Source organism: Periophthalmus magnuspinnatus, chromosome 6, assembly GCF_009829125.3.
Source record: "Periophthalmus magnuspinnatus isolate fPerMag1 chromosome 6, fPerMag1.2.pri, whole genome shotgun sequence".
NCBI lineage: Eukaryota > Metazoa > Chordata > Actinopteri > Gobiiformes > Gobiidae > Periophthalmus > Periophthalmus magnuspinnatus.
This window is the reverse complement of record NC_047131.1, coordinates 20,867,041-20,886,554: the sequence shown is the minus strand read 5'-3', so window position 1 is coordinate 20,886,554 and position 19,514 is coordinate 20,867,041. Positions and strand designations below refer to the sequence as shown.

The 19,514-nt window shown below is 37.7% G+C and overlaps 1 protein-coding gene across 1 annotated transcript in view; it reads right to left on the bottom strand.

Moving 5' to 3' along the window:
• The window catches only part of pde3a (phosphodiesterase 3A, cGMP-inhibited), a 93,706-nt gene that overhangs the window by 21,510 nt on the left and 52,682 nt on the right, over positions 1-19,514 (bottom strand). Inside the window, exons 3-4 of the mRNA XM_033968638.2 lie at positions 10,743-11,003; positions 3,995-4,152 (exon numbers count right to left, since the gene is read on the bottom strand). Of these exons, the coding sequence (XP_033824529.1) occupies positions 3,995-4,152; positions 10,743-11,003 (419 nt within the window). The remainder of the gene's footprint in view (positions 1-3,994; positions 4,153-10,742; positions 11,004-19,514) is intronic.

Sequence of the window (19,514 nt, the reverse complement as noted above, 5' to 3'; positions counted from 1 at the left end):
ATACAGAGCATACTGTAAACAAGCTGATTTATGGCTGATTTGAGCAAAATACACTGACAGGTATCTGTAGGTTGCACAGTAATAAAAATATTACCACTGTAGTACTTTTAAACCAAAGGAATTACTTGGATGAAACTAAAGCAGACACAAGGAGAAGATGCAACCTCTGCACAGAACCCTGCACCTTCTTGTTTTGAGGCGCAAGTCTTAACCACTGTGCCAGTTATTTCAGATTTTAGTTTTTTAGCCAAATTAACAGAACACACAAAGCACATTACAAGCTAGTATATGCCATACACTCAGAACTGCAAACAAATGGCAGAGAGTGACTAATGAGAGTAATCCTTATAAGTAACTGCAGTCGTATACGGTTCATTAAGTAGCTACACGATCTCAAAAGTACACAAATGCTCAAGGTTTGAAAATGTTACTCATACTTCGCAAACTCACCCAAACAACTGAAAGAGAGCGGCCACAGCACAGGCCAAGACCCAGACACCAAACAAACAGGCCTATTCACTACTGTAAACAACATGGCAGCTGTGAATGAAGTCATACTGCACAGCTTGTTACTATAAGAATCTAAATTAACTAACCTAAACAGAACCACTACACTAATTACTATTTAAAAATATTTAGTGGCATAAAACAACAAGAACACGGCAAGCAGTAAATTTGCATGTTTTTGTTTTTTCTTTTTATATTGTTGAAAAATGGATTTGTGACATGACCCGGAGACTGAATTTTTGGAATAATCATAGTAAGTACAGAGACGTAATTTTCTGAGCAGTCAAGCCTCAAAAGTAGGACAATACAGGGTAACATAAACAAGCTATGGTGGAATGTAATGAAGTAAAAGTAATAAAGTATTGTACTAAATAAATATATTAGGTATCTACTTTACTTAAGGACACATTAAACTTTTTACTTTTACTTCACTACATTTGCACAGGACTGAATAGTAAAAGTATTTATTTATTACTGTTTGAGACCTGCTGAAAATCTGAGGTGTTTAATTTTTAGCATGTTCATAGTTTGAGCAAACAAAAATATGCAAATAAAAGATTTCAGCTGAAAAGTTTATCAAAATCACTATATTTGAACCTTGAACATGCATGACATATTTTACTTTTAACTCTATTTTTTAAACAGGTACTTTAATATTTTTTTTACTCCTGTATCTGTCCGGTATCAACCAAAATACAACTCAGAGTAACTTCTATGATGAAATTTTTACATATATGTCCCATTCTTCTGTCTATTTAATCCGTGCTGCTGATACAAATTCTTGCTTTGGCACATTGTTTCTTGTTACTGCACTGCTGTATACACCAACATGTCAGTGTATCTTTGCTCAAATGACCATAAATCTGATTGTTTACAGTGTGCAGTGTATATGAAATATTGGCCGGGGGCAGAGTGTGACTCATTTGCCCGCTTGGCCTCTCGCTGTCGGAATGGAGCCACATGTTTTCACTGGAACACTGGACTGGGTTTGATAATTAGCGTTAGCATCAACACAACACTGACAGTCTGTGTTCTTTCATGCATGGACAGAGCTCATATCTGCACTGTACACACTCAGTTTAATTAGTCATAACAATATAAACTTCTGCCTCTGTTCTGTATTAGATGAGCCTGGCGTATTCGTAAAAACATGGCAAATTTTTTGTAGTTTCTTTCTGCAAACTCATATTGGCCGTGTCTCATTGAGGCTCATTTATTAAACACACACATCATGAGAAGTGGATCGTTAGTTTAAGACGGTTAGGCAAGCTACTCAAGGTGACATCAGTGTATTACCAGATTATTACATCATTTATATGGAATAAATATAAGTATCACTGCTATATATTGTGTAATTATCCTAGGCTGCAGTAAAGTACCTCAAGTTTTACGCAAACATGTGCTTAGAGTGTGACAAAAACAATTGACAGTACTAATATCATGAGGTAGTATCAATATATTGTCATGAATAGTTTTTGAAGCAAACAAAGTGTAAAAAAAAAAGTTAAAAAGTCGTCAGTTTTAAATTATTCCTAACTTATTCCTCACTTTCCAAACATATTTCTAATTATTCACCACAATGAGTTTGCTTTTACAATACATTTACAGCCAGCTATTTATACAGGGGCAAGACAAATTCGCACTTTATCTCCTGAAAAAAAAAAATGGGTACAGTCCTTTTAAGCATTCAACCAGTAAACTCATTTGTTTTCTTGAAAAGTAGACTTATAAACACGTGACATATAACACCATATTTATATCTAAGTTGCAACGTAATAAGATTCTGCTTATTTTTAATTATTTACACTAAATACACTTTACAATAAACTAAGCTGTTCGATATATATATATGAGAGGGCAAACCAGTGCAAACTACACTACAAAACTACATAAACCAATAAAACAAGCCAGTCTCTTTCTGATCTGGGTTAAGTATTTTATAATCAATGCTAGATTGTGATGTCTGCCCGCTGCTTTACTGTCATCACATAAAAACATTTCAAAAATACAATAACTCATTTTCAAGTACACAGGGACCATAAATTCTCAAGCCAAGATTCTGTAAATTTCTCAAAAACTATGAATTGTTTTAACACTGTCCAAACACAACGTCATAGCAATGAATCCCAAACTAATTGTGTGGAATGTGCGCACGCTTGATCACTGTGAATTACATTCAATTCGTCCATAATGTAATCAGTCTAATAAATTAACAGTTGTGTTTATTCTGGACTCCATGGTGATTTAACCGTAAAACAAAGTACACTGGGGTATATTTGTGGTACAGTGATGCAGTATATTTTGCCTTGACATGGAACTGAGCATTTCTGTACTTGTCCTTTTGAGGCCAAGACCAGGAAGAATTTAGTTAAAGAGCTACTATGTAACTTTCCTTATTGTCTCCATGGAGATTTTATCGCTTTGCCTAAACATTTGACAGTATTATCATACACTTATTCAATTATTGTGTGTGAGCAGGATCGCCTCTTCACAGATCTGACCTGTGGCTTGGCCTGGTGCTCCCCTGCTTGTTTCCATGGAGATATGTTTGATAAGTTTACTGCCATATTGAGGAATATTCCAGGCAAAGCGATGGAGGTGAGCAGACTTAATGTTCTTGCATATTTTGCACACTGCAAACCCTCTTTTGGACTTTATAATGTGATTTGCATAAATATAACCCTATAAATAAAATAATGGTGAAGTTTTAGCACTGCAGTTTAGCACAAAACAGTTCATTTGATGTCAGTAATTGTTGCTCCTATAGAAAATTACCATGGGTAACATTTTTATATTTTTATTTGATTAATCCATCTTCAAACTAATTGCAATTTGCACAGAAACTGCCTTAAAGTTCCCACTATATATACAGCCAGTGTATAATGAAGCTAAAATACAAAAGCCTATGGAGATAGGCATCAGCGGAGCTGTAATTCAGTGCTATCTGCAGCGGTAATGCTCTGGGAGTGTGTCTTAGTTATTCAGGTTAATGCGTTTACCTTTGGGCAATATTTCCATTCTGGCTCCCATTGTGCACACAGACACGCACGCAGTCTTTTCCCAACTAGCACTGCGCGCTAGCACTCATGACAAAAACCCGGGTGCTCTGCTGGGAGTGGCCTTATAAGCTCAAGATGGATGTTTAGATCTTAAGCAGTCATAGGAGGGGCATCTGCTTAGCCCTATTACCACAGTGAGCACAATGAACAATAGTTTTTTTATTATATTATCTCAGTATAACAACAATGTAATACTCCATAGTGGGACATTAGGGAGGTAGCACTACATTTTAAGCTAAATAACTGCCTCACTGCTTCGCCAACTACAAAACAATTTTCAAGCCACCCAAAGAGAAAGGGTGCATTGTTGACTTGTTAGTGCACATGAACAATGAACAGTTCTCCATTGAAGCAGAAATGCCAAGACAATTGGAAGCGCGGGTCAGTAGCAGTAGAAATAAAAGTGGGCAGGGCAGAATAAGGAGTACCTGCATGTGAGTGTTTCGTGGTAGGGCTTGATGCTAGCGCTGCGGTCCCTCCTGACTGGGCCGGGCTCGATGGTGGGCAGGCCTGTGGCTGAGGTGGTGGTGGTCCACGTGGATGAGATCCTCCTCAAGAGTCCTGGGTGCAGACTCCTCCTCAGACGCTGTGCACAAAGACATGGAATCAGATGATTAAAGGGGAAATATTATGTATAAATCTAACCATGTTTTAAAGATGTTCCGTCATCATGCGCTCATTCATATCACAATTTTCTTGGAATTTAAGATCTGTTTCTCCCAAAAGTCCACACTTCATTGATATTGCTTTAATCCAAATGCCTCTCAGAGTATTGCTGAAGCTGACCAATAGGAGGAGTTGTGGAAAAAAGTGCCTTTGTTTGAGCATAGAGCTGCAAATAGTTTTGAGTGTTGAGTGTGTGTTTGAGTGTTCAAAAAATTCTCCTTTTTGCCTAGCCCACCAACTTCCCTGATACTAACTTGTGTTTATAATAAAAAAGTAGACTACAGGTCATAGGGTTGAAACATGTTATGTGCCACGCAAACACATAAAAATTCAGTGCTTGCAAGCAACTATGTACAAGGTGTGGCCTATCTATCCTGCTTTTTTTTAACAGAAAGTCAATAGTCCCATTTCTTTAATTAAATCGCATTGTGCAGTTTACAACAAACAAAATGTAAATTGTTGTTTGTTGTATGTTATTGTTCCATAGTAAACACTAGAAAAAGCATAATATGTCTTCTTTAATAACTATGAGTACATCTGTGAGTATGACGGAGTATTGTACAAGGGTGAAGCAACAGCACAGGGAGAGTGTTTGGATAAAAGCACTCAGCTCTCCACCTCCATGTTTATGGCCAAGTCATGTGTCAAATCCATCACTTAGATGAGACAGTTGTTTGGCTTCACCTGCTCAGAGAGAAAGAGAATGATGCAGGGGATATCTTTGTCTACATTTGTCTGGGTTTCATATCTGTTTTTCTCTGCACTGAAGCTTAGGAACCTGGTCCGTTACCATAATAACATGTGCAATGAGTAATCTGTTTGTGACTATTGTTGTCTTCTCAAATAATCACAATTATTTTGACAATCATAATTCATTAACTAGAGTATAGAGACTCTGAAACACTTGCCCAAAGACCAAAGAGTGTTGAGTTAAGAGCTCCCTTTTACCTTTTGTTCAGCAAAGACTGGAAATTCCTAAAATCAGCCAAATGATTTGGTGAAGGTATATAGAGTTCAACAACACAGTGGGATATTTTCTGTATTAACACATGACATCACAAGGTGGAAAAGAGTGTCCTCCATTTAAGAGAGGAACAACCTAAATTTGCAGGCTTTGCGAGTTAAACATGTATGAAGCAAACAAAACACAACTCCAGGTATATTTTTGATGAGGAAACAACATTATAACAGAAAACAATGTAATATGGGCCATTTCATATGTATTTTGAAAATCTCTTTAAATTATAGAAATAATAGTTTGACTAGTCAATTAATTGAAAAAAAATATTGTCACCAACTGTCGACTACTAAAATAATTGTTAGGCCTACTGAAATGTGATACATTATTAACCTGTAATATTTCACATTTCCTTCACAACCCACACTGTTCACTGGTTATCTCAACTGCATCCAAGCAAGGTCCTCATGTCCTTAAAAGATCAGACAGACATCTTAGTTGAGAAAGCTTTCAGCGATTAAGTACCGCTACTAGAAAAAAACAAAACAAAACTAACCATTTTGAGATCCTAACATTCAAGATCTCTGTCTAAACAACTCTTTCCTAATATTATCATGTTCTACTGAATATCTGATTTTGTTTTGGCCATAGCAGATTGTAAGTACATGTTGATAATTGTTGGGACAGCCACAAACAAAGTGTTTGTTGTTGTTTCAGGTCAGATAAGAGTCAGCTCAGGCCTTCTTGACCTTCAGACAGGAAGTGGTCTGCCGTGAACCCAGAGCCCACAAACAACAAAAACAGTTACCAAAAAGCTTCTCTTGTTCAGTTCAATTTAAGTAATTTGTGGTACAACAGGATTATGTAATACAGTCAAATGGCATTAAGATACTTTAATCTCTATTTCTTATCTCCTTACGTATTGCCTATATTCCAGTGGCTTTCAAATAGATGGTACCAAGTACCACCTAGGTCCATGGATTTATGCATAATCTGTTCTGATGTAAATTTGATTATTAGTTGGCACTTTGATCCAGAAAGAATTCTCTCATGAAGCTCAATGTATTTTCCATAAAACTAAATTGCTTGTATTCAGCTGATAGGGTTCTACAGCTTTCAAAAGTCATGCTAATGGACCAAAAACATTTTTAGTCTCATGCGTCAACTTGAACATGTGCCACTGAAACCAGTCCGATTGCCATCTTTAATTAATCATCCAGGTCGTATTATACCTTCAATCTTAGGTCTAGGAAAAGATTTGGCTATAACACAACTATTGTAAAGTTGGACTAAACCAAGTCTAAAATAGGACTACATCATTGCTGCACTGGCTCTAACCAACTTACCCAAAGGAGTAACTAGAACTGTAGAGCAGTCTGACTACCACCTGACTCGTTTACCACAAGAGGCACCTATACCTCACATTGAGAACCACTTCTTTATAATGAGCAGTTATTCCTGAATGGCCATCTTCTCAGACAGCAAGGATGTACTGTGGCAAACAACGCACACTTCTGCATGCATTATTAACCCTTACATTTCATTATAATAAACTGGAAAATGTCAATTCCATTCCATTATCAAATAGCTATAAAACAACACACGTTAACAAAAACACACTGTTCACATGTTAGGCAGTTAGACAAGCTTAATAGGCCCAGCAGACTGACCACTCCTCGGACAGTTTATTTAAGCTTCTCTTTCAAAGTCCCCACCATGTAAAAATACACCTGTCAGACATGTCATTTACTTAAAGGCCATGGACAGGCTTCCCTCAAATCCACAGAGGACCTTCTCTCAACTGAAGTGTCAGGCTAATTGGATCCATGCAGGGACATAGATTGTATTTGTGTTCCTCCTTGAGATAGACCACCACTCTGAGCTCGTCCCGTCCGCACATACACTCTGGCCGAGCACATCTGTCTTGTTGACACAGCTGCATGGGGCTATGAAAGAGAGGACGGGGTAGTGAGCCGTAGACGCGTTCTATTTTTCTTCGCTCAGCTTTAGGAAAATACAGGCCTTCTTCAGTCGATGCTAAAAGCTTAGAGAGCAGGAAGCAGTCATTAGCCCAAACATGGCCTAAAAGATTAACATGTGTGCGTAAGTCCGTGCAGTATAAATCATTTGGCTCTGGATAAGTGGACGATACACGGCTCTGTCTTGCTTATGTTGGACCATTCTTATGAGTTAGCATCCAGTTCATGGCGTACTCAAGTGATTTTCAGCTATCATATCTCTGCACTGTTTAAACGGTCAAATGTTTTTTTTGCTTTTTTGCATCACAGAAAACAGATGTATGTTGGGATTTTGTATGGAGTTTGCATGTTCTTTGATCCCAGGTGAGTTTTCTTCTTTAAACCAGTCCTGCCAATTCATTTAACTAATGTAGAAACTTCTGCAGACTCATTTGAGTGCATTGAATTGCACTTTGTGTTTAAAAATAAGTCAGTGGGTATATTTACATGGCCAGGACAAATCAGATCACTAGAGTAATCAGATAACACAATAATAAGGGCCTGAGCAAAATGTGGTCTTGATGAATTTTCAACAAACTGTCAATCTTTCGCAAACATTTGAATGGATTTGAATGGACCCAATGAAGCGCCCATGCAGATTCAGTGCTGTAGCTTATAAAATGGCTCTCTAGTGCCCCCTTCAAATTTTATCTTTAAAAAATTAATAAAAGCCAATCTGTTTGTGAAAGAATTTAAAGAGAGGCTATTCATAATACCATTGCAACTTTTATAGCTTGAGTGTAAACAAATTATTATTATTAAAACTGCAAGCAGTGATAAAGGGCTCTCAAAACCCTTATGGCCGTGGAAGGGAACACTACAGTGGGAGGGCTGCATATCAATCATGGCTTGACATTTGATCCAATATTTCCGGTGTGACATTGGAGATAAATGTTTCCGGCCCATGTAACTTTTGTTAAGAGTTTGTTATGACTATACTCTGAGACTTGATATATTCTTTTAACAATTTTTGTTCCCAGATATGTCCTGATGATGCAACCTCAGTTTTAAGTCCACTGGATAAAAAGTCTAGGACAAGTTTGTTAAAATATGAGGCCTAGATTTTTTACATCTCAAATTTGAATCAATATGGCTGACGCCCTGTGTGATGTGGGGCGTGTGATGTATACTTTTTTGTTTATCTCAAGATGCTCTATGTACCTGCTTAGTTTAATGTGTCCACAAAGACAAATTAGGCACTGCCCCCTCTTACCTCATAATGTATTTTAATTTTACACCTCACCCGCCTCTACATTGCCACAGCCTTTACGCTGCAACCGCCTCTGCATCACAACCATCTCTGCATCACAATCGCGACCAATTTTGGATGTTGCCAAGGTAACATGAGTGTACATAGAGGTAAGTCCTCTATGGCTCTTGTGTTTAATATGGCCAGATGAATGTCTGTGCCAAATTTCAGTCGTCTATGACAAACACCATCCTCCCCCTAAAAACAATGTTTATTACAATGAGACATTTTCTGACATCACGGTCACACACAAACACTTTTTTTTCATCCCAGTTAACCAAAACCCACATATTTCTATGGTACATGTTGGATGTTGCCATGGTAACATGGTTGCAAATACATGTATGTCCTCATTGGCTTTTTTGTTCAGCATGGCCAGAAGGATGTCTGTGCCAAAATTCAACTGTCAATTTTTAGCCCCATTCAAATTTTCAATTGAATTTTAGAAATATTCAAAGTACAATGTTCACAATTTTGAATAAAACTGAATCTGCCCACAGTGGTCGACTTCCTGTTGGGTTTAGGGAGGGGTCATAATTATTATTTTGTTTTTTTAATTGTCACGACATGGGCTATTTTTATGCCAATTGTGCTTTTAAATAAATCCTTCTCTTGGGAAACTTGAATTTTAGGCCACAGTTGGATTAGTCTAAAGCATATTAGCCTACAACAAACTACAGCTGTTGAACCCCATGTATTTGACTGACACTTTTATTGTTGCCATGGTAAAATAACTGCAGATGGAGGAATGTCCTCATTGGCTTTTTTGTTGAGTATGACCAAAAGGATGTCTGTGTCAAATTTGTATTGTCTACGAAAAACTAAATTTTAAGGCCCCATTCAAATTTTCGTATAGATGCTGCAGAACGGTTTCATATCATATCTATATATATATTGTTTGTTCAAGTTGTCAGTTCACACAAGTGTTCCGCTGGGGTCAACTAAATCACCTGTGAGAAATACGTATGTTTTTAAGCTCTTCAAAATTGCTACTGCTTTGCGGATTGGCGGCATCCACATTTTAAAATTAATAGAAAATCTAAACAATAATCTTTAATTGCACATGGGTCTGAGTTATTGTGACCAATTTTCAAGCCTTTTGAATGAAAGTCCAAGGTGGAGATAGTGAAAGTATGAGGGGTATGATTTAACAAAAAACTGGTTCCAACCAGTATGGCCGACTTCCTGTAGGGTTTACGGTGGGGTCATAATGTTCTAATTTTTTACTTGTCTTGAAATGGACTATGTGCATACAAAGATTAATTTGTCTAGGGTTGATAGGCAGCCTTCCCACTGAAGTGTGCACTTCTGCAGGTGCAAGGGCACTTTATCATTGCCTGTAGTTTTAATTATTATCTCCTTTTGCCAAGTGAATTGCACCTGAAAGAACCCAAAAATGCTAAAAATCTTGCCATAAAATTAGAGGTGAACTCAAATTTAATTTACATAACGTCGCTAAGAAGGTACATTACAAGACGGGTCAGTGGCGCCCTCTAGAAAATTTTAATACATTACATTATAAGAGTGGGTGGAGCCTAATTTTTCATTGTGGACACATAAAACTACGCAGGTACATAGAGCATCTTGAGATAGACAAAAAACATTACCACCCAGAACGTAAAAAAGTCAGGGGAAGTGAAAACATTTAGTTTATTGTAATCTGGTGAAATTTAGTCCACAAATTGTTTATGTGCCCCTGTGCAAAAAAGTCTATGGGGACCACACCCTATCTCTGATGTGATATTTTTTTTTGATCAAACTATGCAGACAATTGAAAAATCTAGCCCTCGTACTTTAATAAACCTGTCCTAGGGTTTTTATCCGACATCCGACATTTGATTCAGAAGGACCCAATGTCTATTTCGATTACCTAGACAAAGCCATGTGTGGATTTAAAGTCTATCTTTAAAAAAGAGCTCTCCAGCACCCCCTGCAAGGTTAAAACGGGACAGAAACATTTGTTTCCAGTGTGACAGTGGCAATTTTGGAACAAATGTCAAGCCAGGCTTGATAGGCAACTCTTACTGAAGCACGTCCTTCTGTGGTTGCAAGGATTGCGGGGGTCCTTTATCACTGCTTGGAGTTTTAATTAAATCTGATTTTTGATTTATGTTTTCATGCAAAAAAGAAATCTAATTATCAAAAACTCTAATCAGAAACAAAAAAATGGTCTTTGCTGTTTTAATTTGCCCTTTTTGCATTATTTTAAAATAATCATAAACAAGTTTATTTTTGTTGAAATCTTGAACATGTCAAATACATGTAGTGTAGATCATGTTGCTTACCTTGTGTATGGATGTCTTCTCCCCCTTCTCTGGCACGTCCTCTGAGTCGGAGCAGGTGTAGGCGTCACTGGGGTTGAGTAGGGGTGCAGGGCGTGGCCGGTGCAGCGGTTGGAAGGTGAGTTGGGTGGTTAGCAGGTTGCTAACAGCTTTCAGAGATGTGCAGGTGTTGGGGGGCAGAGAGGGGTCTGCTAACAAATCTGTGATGAGTCCATGAGCTTCTCCCATCACTGCAATGTCCACCATGACTGTGGTCCCTGACGACTGGAGACAGAGAGAGAAAGAAAAGAGGTAAGCGGCTGTCTTAAAACATAAAAAAACTATTTGCTGTGTTTCTTAGAATTTTGCCATCACGGTAATGCTAACAACTACCATGCTAACACCACACTTCCTTATTCGTGCATACTCACACAAATTGTGCACTGACAACTTTTTTCTTTAATTTACAAAACAGTATACAATGTATTATAATAAAGAGGAATAAAAGACATGTCTTTTTTTTGGCTTTTTTCCAGTCTGACCCCAGGTAAACTGTAATATGATTTTAATTTCTTTTGCAACACTCATCCCTACATCAATGTATGTAAGAGGGTTAGTGTTAGCCGCATATGGAAAATCTATTACACATCACTACGACATGACGTGCCGGACCCGTTCAGGCGGCATGTGGTACTAGACCTTAATGAATGGGCTCATTAGCAACATGTCTCCGGTAGACTCTGACCTCTGACCTCCTCACCCCTGACCCTTGCACCCACAGCCACTGTGTGTTTCGTGTCGTCTGCTCAAAGCTTTGATGGAGCGTGTGTGAGTGCTGCTGGTGTTTTCACATAACCTGCTCCTAATCACTGGTGCCCAAAGCTTTTCATACCAGGCACATGTCAATATTTGGCTTTCCAAGTCACATCTGTAATGAACGGAATGATCCAGTTTCTGAATTTATGAGCCCAAAGTAACTAAACAGGATCAACATCAGAGGTCAGGATGTACCTGGACTAAACCAGAACTAAACCAGGTCTACTACAGAACTTAACTGACCAAATCAGCACTCAGCAGAATTTAAAGGTAATGAATGTTTCCCTAAGGCCACTGCAGTACCTGAAGTAATTTTCCTAGTTATTTGTGCCATAGACTTCGAGAACTTCAAACATTAAAATTTTCATGGAAAGTGGAAAATTAGGTAATTAGCGTCCAAAAAGCATATATCAAAATTTGTTTCAGAAACATTTTACTTCTGTAACCAAGTGGTGGGCGGTCATTGTTGAGCTCCACTGGTTTTAAATACAGACTAAACTCACATTATGAAACACTTACAGAATATGGTACCTCCCTCAAATGGACAATGTATTTAAAATATTAAAATACAGTACCAGGTCATGACTAAAACAGGAATAAAACTGGCATTAAACTAAGCTGGATATAGACCTGTGGAAACCCAAGTACCAGGAGCTTTACCATAGTTTGGGAACCACTGCCAGAATGAAACTACCTGCTAATTTATAACACTGCCCAGCCTGAGCTACAATCCTGTTTATCACATACACTCACACAGTTCATACTCTGGCCTAAGAATGTTATCTGATTAGTTTCCTCCTCCATCCATGTCTTCTTGACAGCCTCCGCCAGCTCAAAGAATGATACTGTTTACACTGGCCTGTGGTGGCTTTCACGGCTCTCCACACAAGGGACCAGTAAGACCAGCAATGTTGTGTTTCCTGATCAAATTGGAAAGGCCTCTAGATTAGATTTGAGAAATGTACTGAAAAAATGAAAATATTACCACTTGTATGCATTTTTTGGGTTGTTTAAAATGTATACTCAGATACCGATTGCTATTAAAATCAGAAATAGGACAAAGTAGTAGTAGTTTGGATGCTCTTGATATCAGACCTACCATAGAACCATATGGTAAAAATTAAGTATACAGGTATACTGAGTTGATTACATTCTATTGTTTAAATAAAATAGTGTTTTTATTATCATTGTGTTATCAAGATTTGTAATGACTATCAATAGTATCAAAGTCTGAAATGTTTGTATTTCCAGTAGTTGTTAGGCAGCTTTGCAAAACCGGTACATCAAGTAGTTAATTTCTGATAGATTGCCATAATATCATCTAAATCATCACAATTTAGAAAAAAACAAAACAATTATTTTGAGAAACACTCTAGCAACCAAAGCCTCTTACGCACATGTGAGCAGGTATTGATAAGTATGAAAGATGATCAGCACTGGGACACTAATCTCTTTAAAAGACTTCCCCCTCATTTCCTCCGCACTTTTGACCTCTTCTTCTTTGTATTCCTCACTAATGCATGCTGGGATGTAAACACATGAGCTGTAGCTCATTTACAACCTGATGTAGTGGACTGGACAGGCTCAACCAGAGACCTGTATCTGAATGGACTGCACTCTTTCCTTCCTTATATGATACCGCAAGCATAACTGAGTTTACAATGGAAATAAGTTAGGTCAACCGTAATGTCATGTTTCTTATAAATTTGCACAGTGTAGATTAGAGTGCATCTAGGATTGGAGTCCAGGACCTTCTGGCTGTGTGGTGGGAGTCCTAACCACTGTGCCACTGTGCTAATAATGCTAACACCTGCACTGGCTCATGTCAGCTCTGTACAAGCCAGTACCATCTTTGAGGAATAATGAAAGAATGTTCGGAGAATCTGACTTGTTTTGGTCCTAAACTACACCACATCAGGTCTATATCAGGGGTTTCAATAGGCATATCTCAAGCAGAATGAAAGCAGTTGTAACCTAGAACAAACTAGAACAAACTGTCCAATCACAGATGCTAATTTGAAGCATGTGGCTTTTTAAATGCGTCATATTGTTCACAACAAAATATATAACATCTTTTACTAGAAATAAGACTTTTGATTGTTGATTCAGCAAAAAATCGGTGTCTCAGTTCTCTGCCTTTTTTCTGACCAGTTAATCCACCAGTCAGTCCCGTCTATCTGAAATCGGGGAGACATGATCCAATTCTGGACCCACACATCTTTGTGAAATTAGTATGGTCAAAGCGTGTGGTTTCGCCTGACCTGGCAACTACGGCTACTCAAAACCAGAACGAGTCAAAACATTGTTACTACCACCACATGAGACAATACAGTGGTGTAACAACTTTCTGCCCCTGACTTGTTCTCTTAGAAATGTATCAGTCACCGTACATCAGAAAACGGCGAGATAAGGGATAAAGAAAAATATGTCTCTTCAAATGATGTAGTAGCCGTGTATTTCAAGAGTGAAGCAATATATTTCCAAGTAGTAGATATGGTGTACTTCAAGACGGCATAGTGACATAGATCCACAATAACATCTTTTCAAGTTGGAAGCGAATAAAATGTCCTTTAAAGGGAAAACTAAATACTTTTCTCAGATATAGTATGGCATTATGTAAAAACAATGGTTATTCTACTACCTCCTCATATATTATTGTGGGTGAAGTGTCTCGCTAAACCTAAAAACTACAACTAATGCATAAAGAAAGGCTGGGATTGAACCACATACCTTAGAAGTAGTGAGTGAACCTTAACTACAGACTCTTCACGATATTATTAGCTCTATAAAATTTGAATGAAGATGAGTCATGTGTTTCAGGCAAGAGTAAAACTTATAAAATTTGCATTGTAAAATATCAAAAGACTGCTGTTGCAAGGTTATATGTAAAAGCATTTAACTCTTTCTTTGACGGGGGTTTTGGTAGATAGTGTCTATCCCAGCAACTTGTGCCGAATATTGCCCGTGAACCTATCTGAGGCAATAGTGATTATTTTCCTTTCTTTTTTGGTGCAGATGTTTGATGATGGTCAGTACAGGGAGGGCCCTTTACAAAGTCTGTAATGGGCATTTTCATTAAACAACATGTAGTGCGAATCCACCAAGATGATTCGATGATTTGTATCCAGTGACCAAAGTTTCATGTTACACCACTGAAGGTAGCACTGATCACGCCTTGACAGGTTGTCCCAGGAACATTGAAGAGTGGGTCAAATGCACAGGACAAATTTTACGAAAGTGACAATAAACTGTAAATTAAAGAGTGGGTATTATGCAAAAAATTATAACAATGTTCCCTCATCAAAAACATGCCTGAAGAGGTTTTAGATGTCATCCATGCATGTTTAAGTCATTTAGCAATCTATCCCTATGATTCGCTGTGAGATTTGTCCACAAGCTTATGTCACTCATGCTTCCACACTACAATTCTCCATAAATATGCTAAATCAGAAAACTTTACACAGCAGCTTCAGAAACTTGATTCGTAGTGCAGTAGTTTCATTAGCGGCATGCGCGCTGATTGTGTGCTCTGCAGAATAGCCTTAATCTCACTTCTCTGATGTCTGTCTCTGGTTTTAAACACAAACTTCTGCAGATGGTGGTTGGCACGTGTTCTTGTTGGCACTTTTACACTAGTCTCTTATTTTAGCCTATTGAATGTGGATAAGCTCTATGTATTATGTCTCTGTCTTGGATGTGTACAGTTTGTATGCATGTTGTTCTGCTGGTGCCTGCTGGTCAGATCATGATTTAAAAAAATAAATAAATAAAATAAAAAATAAATAAATAAAGATTAAATCAAATTAAAAAAAAAAAAAAAATAGTGTTGTGCTCTGAAGTGGCAGTGACTTAACACAGAGAGCAAAGGGAGGTGGGGCATCAAAAACAAAAAGTGAAACGTGTAAAACATGTTAATATATTATTTTGGCAAATATATTTATTCAAAACAATAAAAGGTAACACGGTGATCTTAATATGTTGTGTGTGAACAGTTAATACCCCATAGAAGTAAAATACAGGGGGTACTTTAACCTTAACACCTCACAGCAGACTAGTGTTCCCCGGCATCCTGGTTGAAAATCTTGTATATAGTTAATTGGGCAACAGGATCTCTTCAAAAAGCACAATAGTTATTTGTTATAGTAACACACGTTCATAGATCTTCTGTCTGACTCCTAGCCACAATAAACTCTTTTTTTTCCCTGATTGCTAACAAGCTAGTAAGTTAGCCGTGTGTACCTGATGTGTTATGACACTTCCCTGAGAATAACAAGAGCTAACGTGATCAATGCTCCTAGTGGGCCGTGTGAATGCAGCCTGAACAGTTAGTCAATAGACATGTCATAGATTAACACAGAGTACAGTTCATGTAAACGCTGTGTGAGCCAGGCGAAACAAAGCGGCCTTCAGCCTAACACTGAGGAGCTGTTCACACACATATGCTCTGTATGTGCAGCTCGGAGCAGGTGGATGTGCTACGGAGGACTGGTTAGAGTGTATTTACTTTATACCACGGAATGAAAAACGTAATTACACATTGTCCATTCTGGAGTATTTATTTCTTGTAGTAGCATTTCATGAGGTCCTTAGTGTTTTTGAGAGCAGCAAAGAAAATACATGTAGGAGTATTGTTATCCCTTAGGCAATATTCAGACAACGTTAGGCCGATCTTTATCAGAAATGTGCTAAATTCTGATTGTAAATGTTTTCGCTTAAGTATTGCATAAAACGTGCCTGGTAAATCCAAAATGTATTTTTTTATACAGAGGGATCAGCCTGGTCACCACACCCTCCGTCGTGTCTCGAGCCAGAATCAAACATGATCATGCAATCAGATTTGGGTTTTTTCAGTTTTTCATGTAACTGCATATGATTAGTTTTTTCCTATTTATCCATGAGAGTATGATGACAGTTCAAACAAAAATACAAATAGCTATATCTCAGTTGACCTATATAATATGTATGTGGAGAAAGTTATCCTGCCTTACATATGTCCCAGTCATGTCAGCTATGGGAGTGCATCCTTTCTCCCGTGGTTCGGCTGTGGTTTCTTCATTTTTCCCATAGCTGTTTTTCCCTGGTCGTGAAAGAGGGTCTGAGGCCATGGGGATGTTGTTTTGTATAGTCTGATACAATATCTGTTTGTATGAATCAGTATGTGAACCCCTCTGAGGCAGCTGTTGCGATACTGGGTCATAGAATAATAAATGTTATCTACAAATATTACAAACTGCGTATTGAAAAATGCTGTTTGAGTTTTATCAACTCTGACACAGTTAACAGAGTCCTTCAACTGCTTTATCTATCAAAAAAGTCCATGGATAAACTTACGACAAATTAGAAGAACAGTGTGCTCTTATGGTTATATTTGTTAAAGAAGAACTATTGTGCTTGTGTGTGCTATATAGTTATAATCTATGAGACCCGTGGATCATTTTAAACCGTAATATTTATAGAAAATTACTTAATAAAAGAGACAAGTTTGCTGATTTCCACATTAGAAAACTGCAGTGCCCAATGGGAGCTGACGTCGCCGTAAATGACATCAAAGCAAAGAGCCATGCAGCTGTCGGACCCTTTTTTTTCCTCTTGAACCAAAAAGTCTACACATCGCTGCCAAATTCTGTGCGTATCACCGATTAAGAAAGTAAAATTCAAGAACGAAGTATGTACAGAGCACTGGGCGTATGCCGGTGGCGGTGAAAGCAAAAATTGATCAGCAAAATGGTGTCTTGAAAATAAGCGATTAAAGATTGCTCAAACATACATGAATCACTCTAAATACAACTTCAGATGAGTAAACGGTGACAGGAAACAACTATAACATGGTTCAAAGCTCTGAAAAGTCCATTTTGCATAATAGGTCGGCTTTAAAGGTGCATTACATAACTTTTCTGGTGGAGTAATAATGAGAAGTATAGTTGAGTAGGAAAAATGCCTATAATAAATGTAAGGTACGTCTTATTGTGGAACATTCCAGGGAAATCAAAAATAACTTATGGAGACAAGAAAGCGGAGCACCTCCCACCAGAAAAGTTACATAGCGTGGCTTTAATCTTCCTTTACATGATATAATACGTGCAATAAAAGCTACACTGATGCAGCTGCCTCTTTAATAATAATAATAAGGCACACATTTGGGGTTTTATACTGGTCTAAATAAGATAGCTAAAAATGCCGTTACATGTTGGGGCTTTCTAAAATTGTGCAATGTGGAAAATCTATTTGAGAGAAAAAGTCTCCAAAAAGTATAAAAATGCCCCAGAGGCTTTACTGGGGAGAGAGTTATTTGATAGTCTCAGTAAACACTTTGTGATAATATAAGCAATTTGAGCTACATGTGGTAAGTATAAGTTGACAGCCAGAAATAAGCTGAGAGAGAAGAATGGAGAGAACACATCCAAAGTGTGCAATATATTTCACTAATTTGACTTGATTGACGCAGCAGGCTTGAAAAATCATTACACTGTAGTTTTCTGTTTCTGAGTTTAAGCAGGAAGGGGGATCAGGGAGAACGCAGCCAGGGGATATGAAGATGCTAAGCTCAAGTTTATAACAGTACAAAATATGTTGACCCTGTGCAACCCAGTGCACACACACACACACACATACATATACACACACTTTTTTTTCATATATAGTGCTTTTCCACCTTCAAGGCACTCAAAGCGCTTCACATCAAGACACCACTCACCCATTCACACACAAACACACTCATACAACGGTGTACGCAGTCACTGGGGGCGAGGTGGGTTAAGTGTCTTGCCCAAGGACACAACAATGTATTATACAAAGCTTGCAGGTGAAGTGAGAAAGCATTTCTTGGTTTGGTGGTATATTATTTATCATTGTTGGCATGAGATAAGTGACAGATTATGGAAAGAAATTTGAGAAGAAAAGCACAAAAATACAGTAAGTAGTGGTGAGTTGGCTTCCAGTTATTAGTCTAATCATAAGTATTGTGCAAATTAGACAAGTTCTGGGAAATGCTAGTATAAAAGTTGCTAAGTAACAGTTATGGAATTGCATCTATCGATTGCATCGACAAGATTTTCAGTAAGATCTGCAAAATAGAAATATGTTAATATGTTTTTGTGAAATTTCTTGTCTGATCTGTCATGCACTGTAAGATACAGTAAAGCTCACACATTTTTAGACAATGGTAATGCTTTAGAGAAATCCCAAATCACGAATAAACAACAAGAAACATTTCATCAAACTGCCCATTCCTGAAAAGAAAAGAAAAAATCCTAGTTTTCAAAAGCGTTGGGCCTCTCCTGCGAACCTCCATACAGGCGAATAGGATGTTGTGATCTAAATAAGACATGACAAAATGATATAAATGTTAAGAGTGGGTTCACAGTGGCGCTGCAGAGGGGACTATCACACCGGGTAAAAATGGCATGTCTATAAATACAACCCGCTCTAAATGTCAGATGTCTTCCAAAAGGCATCATGCTAAGAAAGTTTATCACATAGCGCAAATTTATGATTCAAAAGACCATTGAGGTAAAGGAACAACACTGTATAGACTGAGTTAATACAGACAAGGGAGAGCTATTGTTAAAATGCAGATTTTTGTTGTAATTTTGTGAGTTCTTGGGTCTAGACACTTATAGAGATGATCAGGTTCAACATTTGTGAATTTACTGTTTGGATATTTCATTGCAAACTAATCCCCTTTCCCATCTGAGAGTATAACATCATGACATTTTAGAGTCTGAAAACTACCAATAGTGTGTAATATTATAGGCAAAGGATCAGCATTTCCATGGCAACCAGAAAGAAGGCTAAATAAGAGTCAGGTTTGTGGAGATGCAAGCCCACTCAAGAGTAAGGATGCAGTTTTTTCTATGTTTTCAATGCAAATACATCCAAAATGTTAAAAGCATGATATTTTCTTATCTATATGTTTGACTAAAAAGTGACACAGAGGAGCTTTAAGTGTTTTCTTTAAAAAAAAAAAAAAAAGGTCCAATA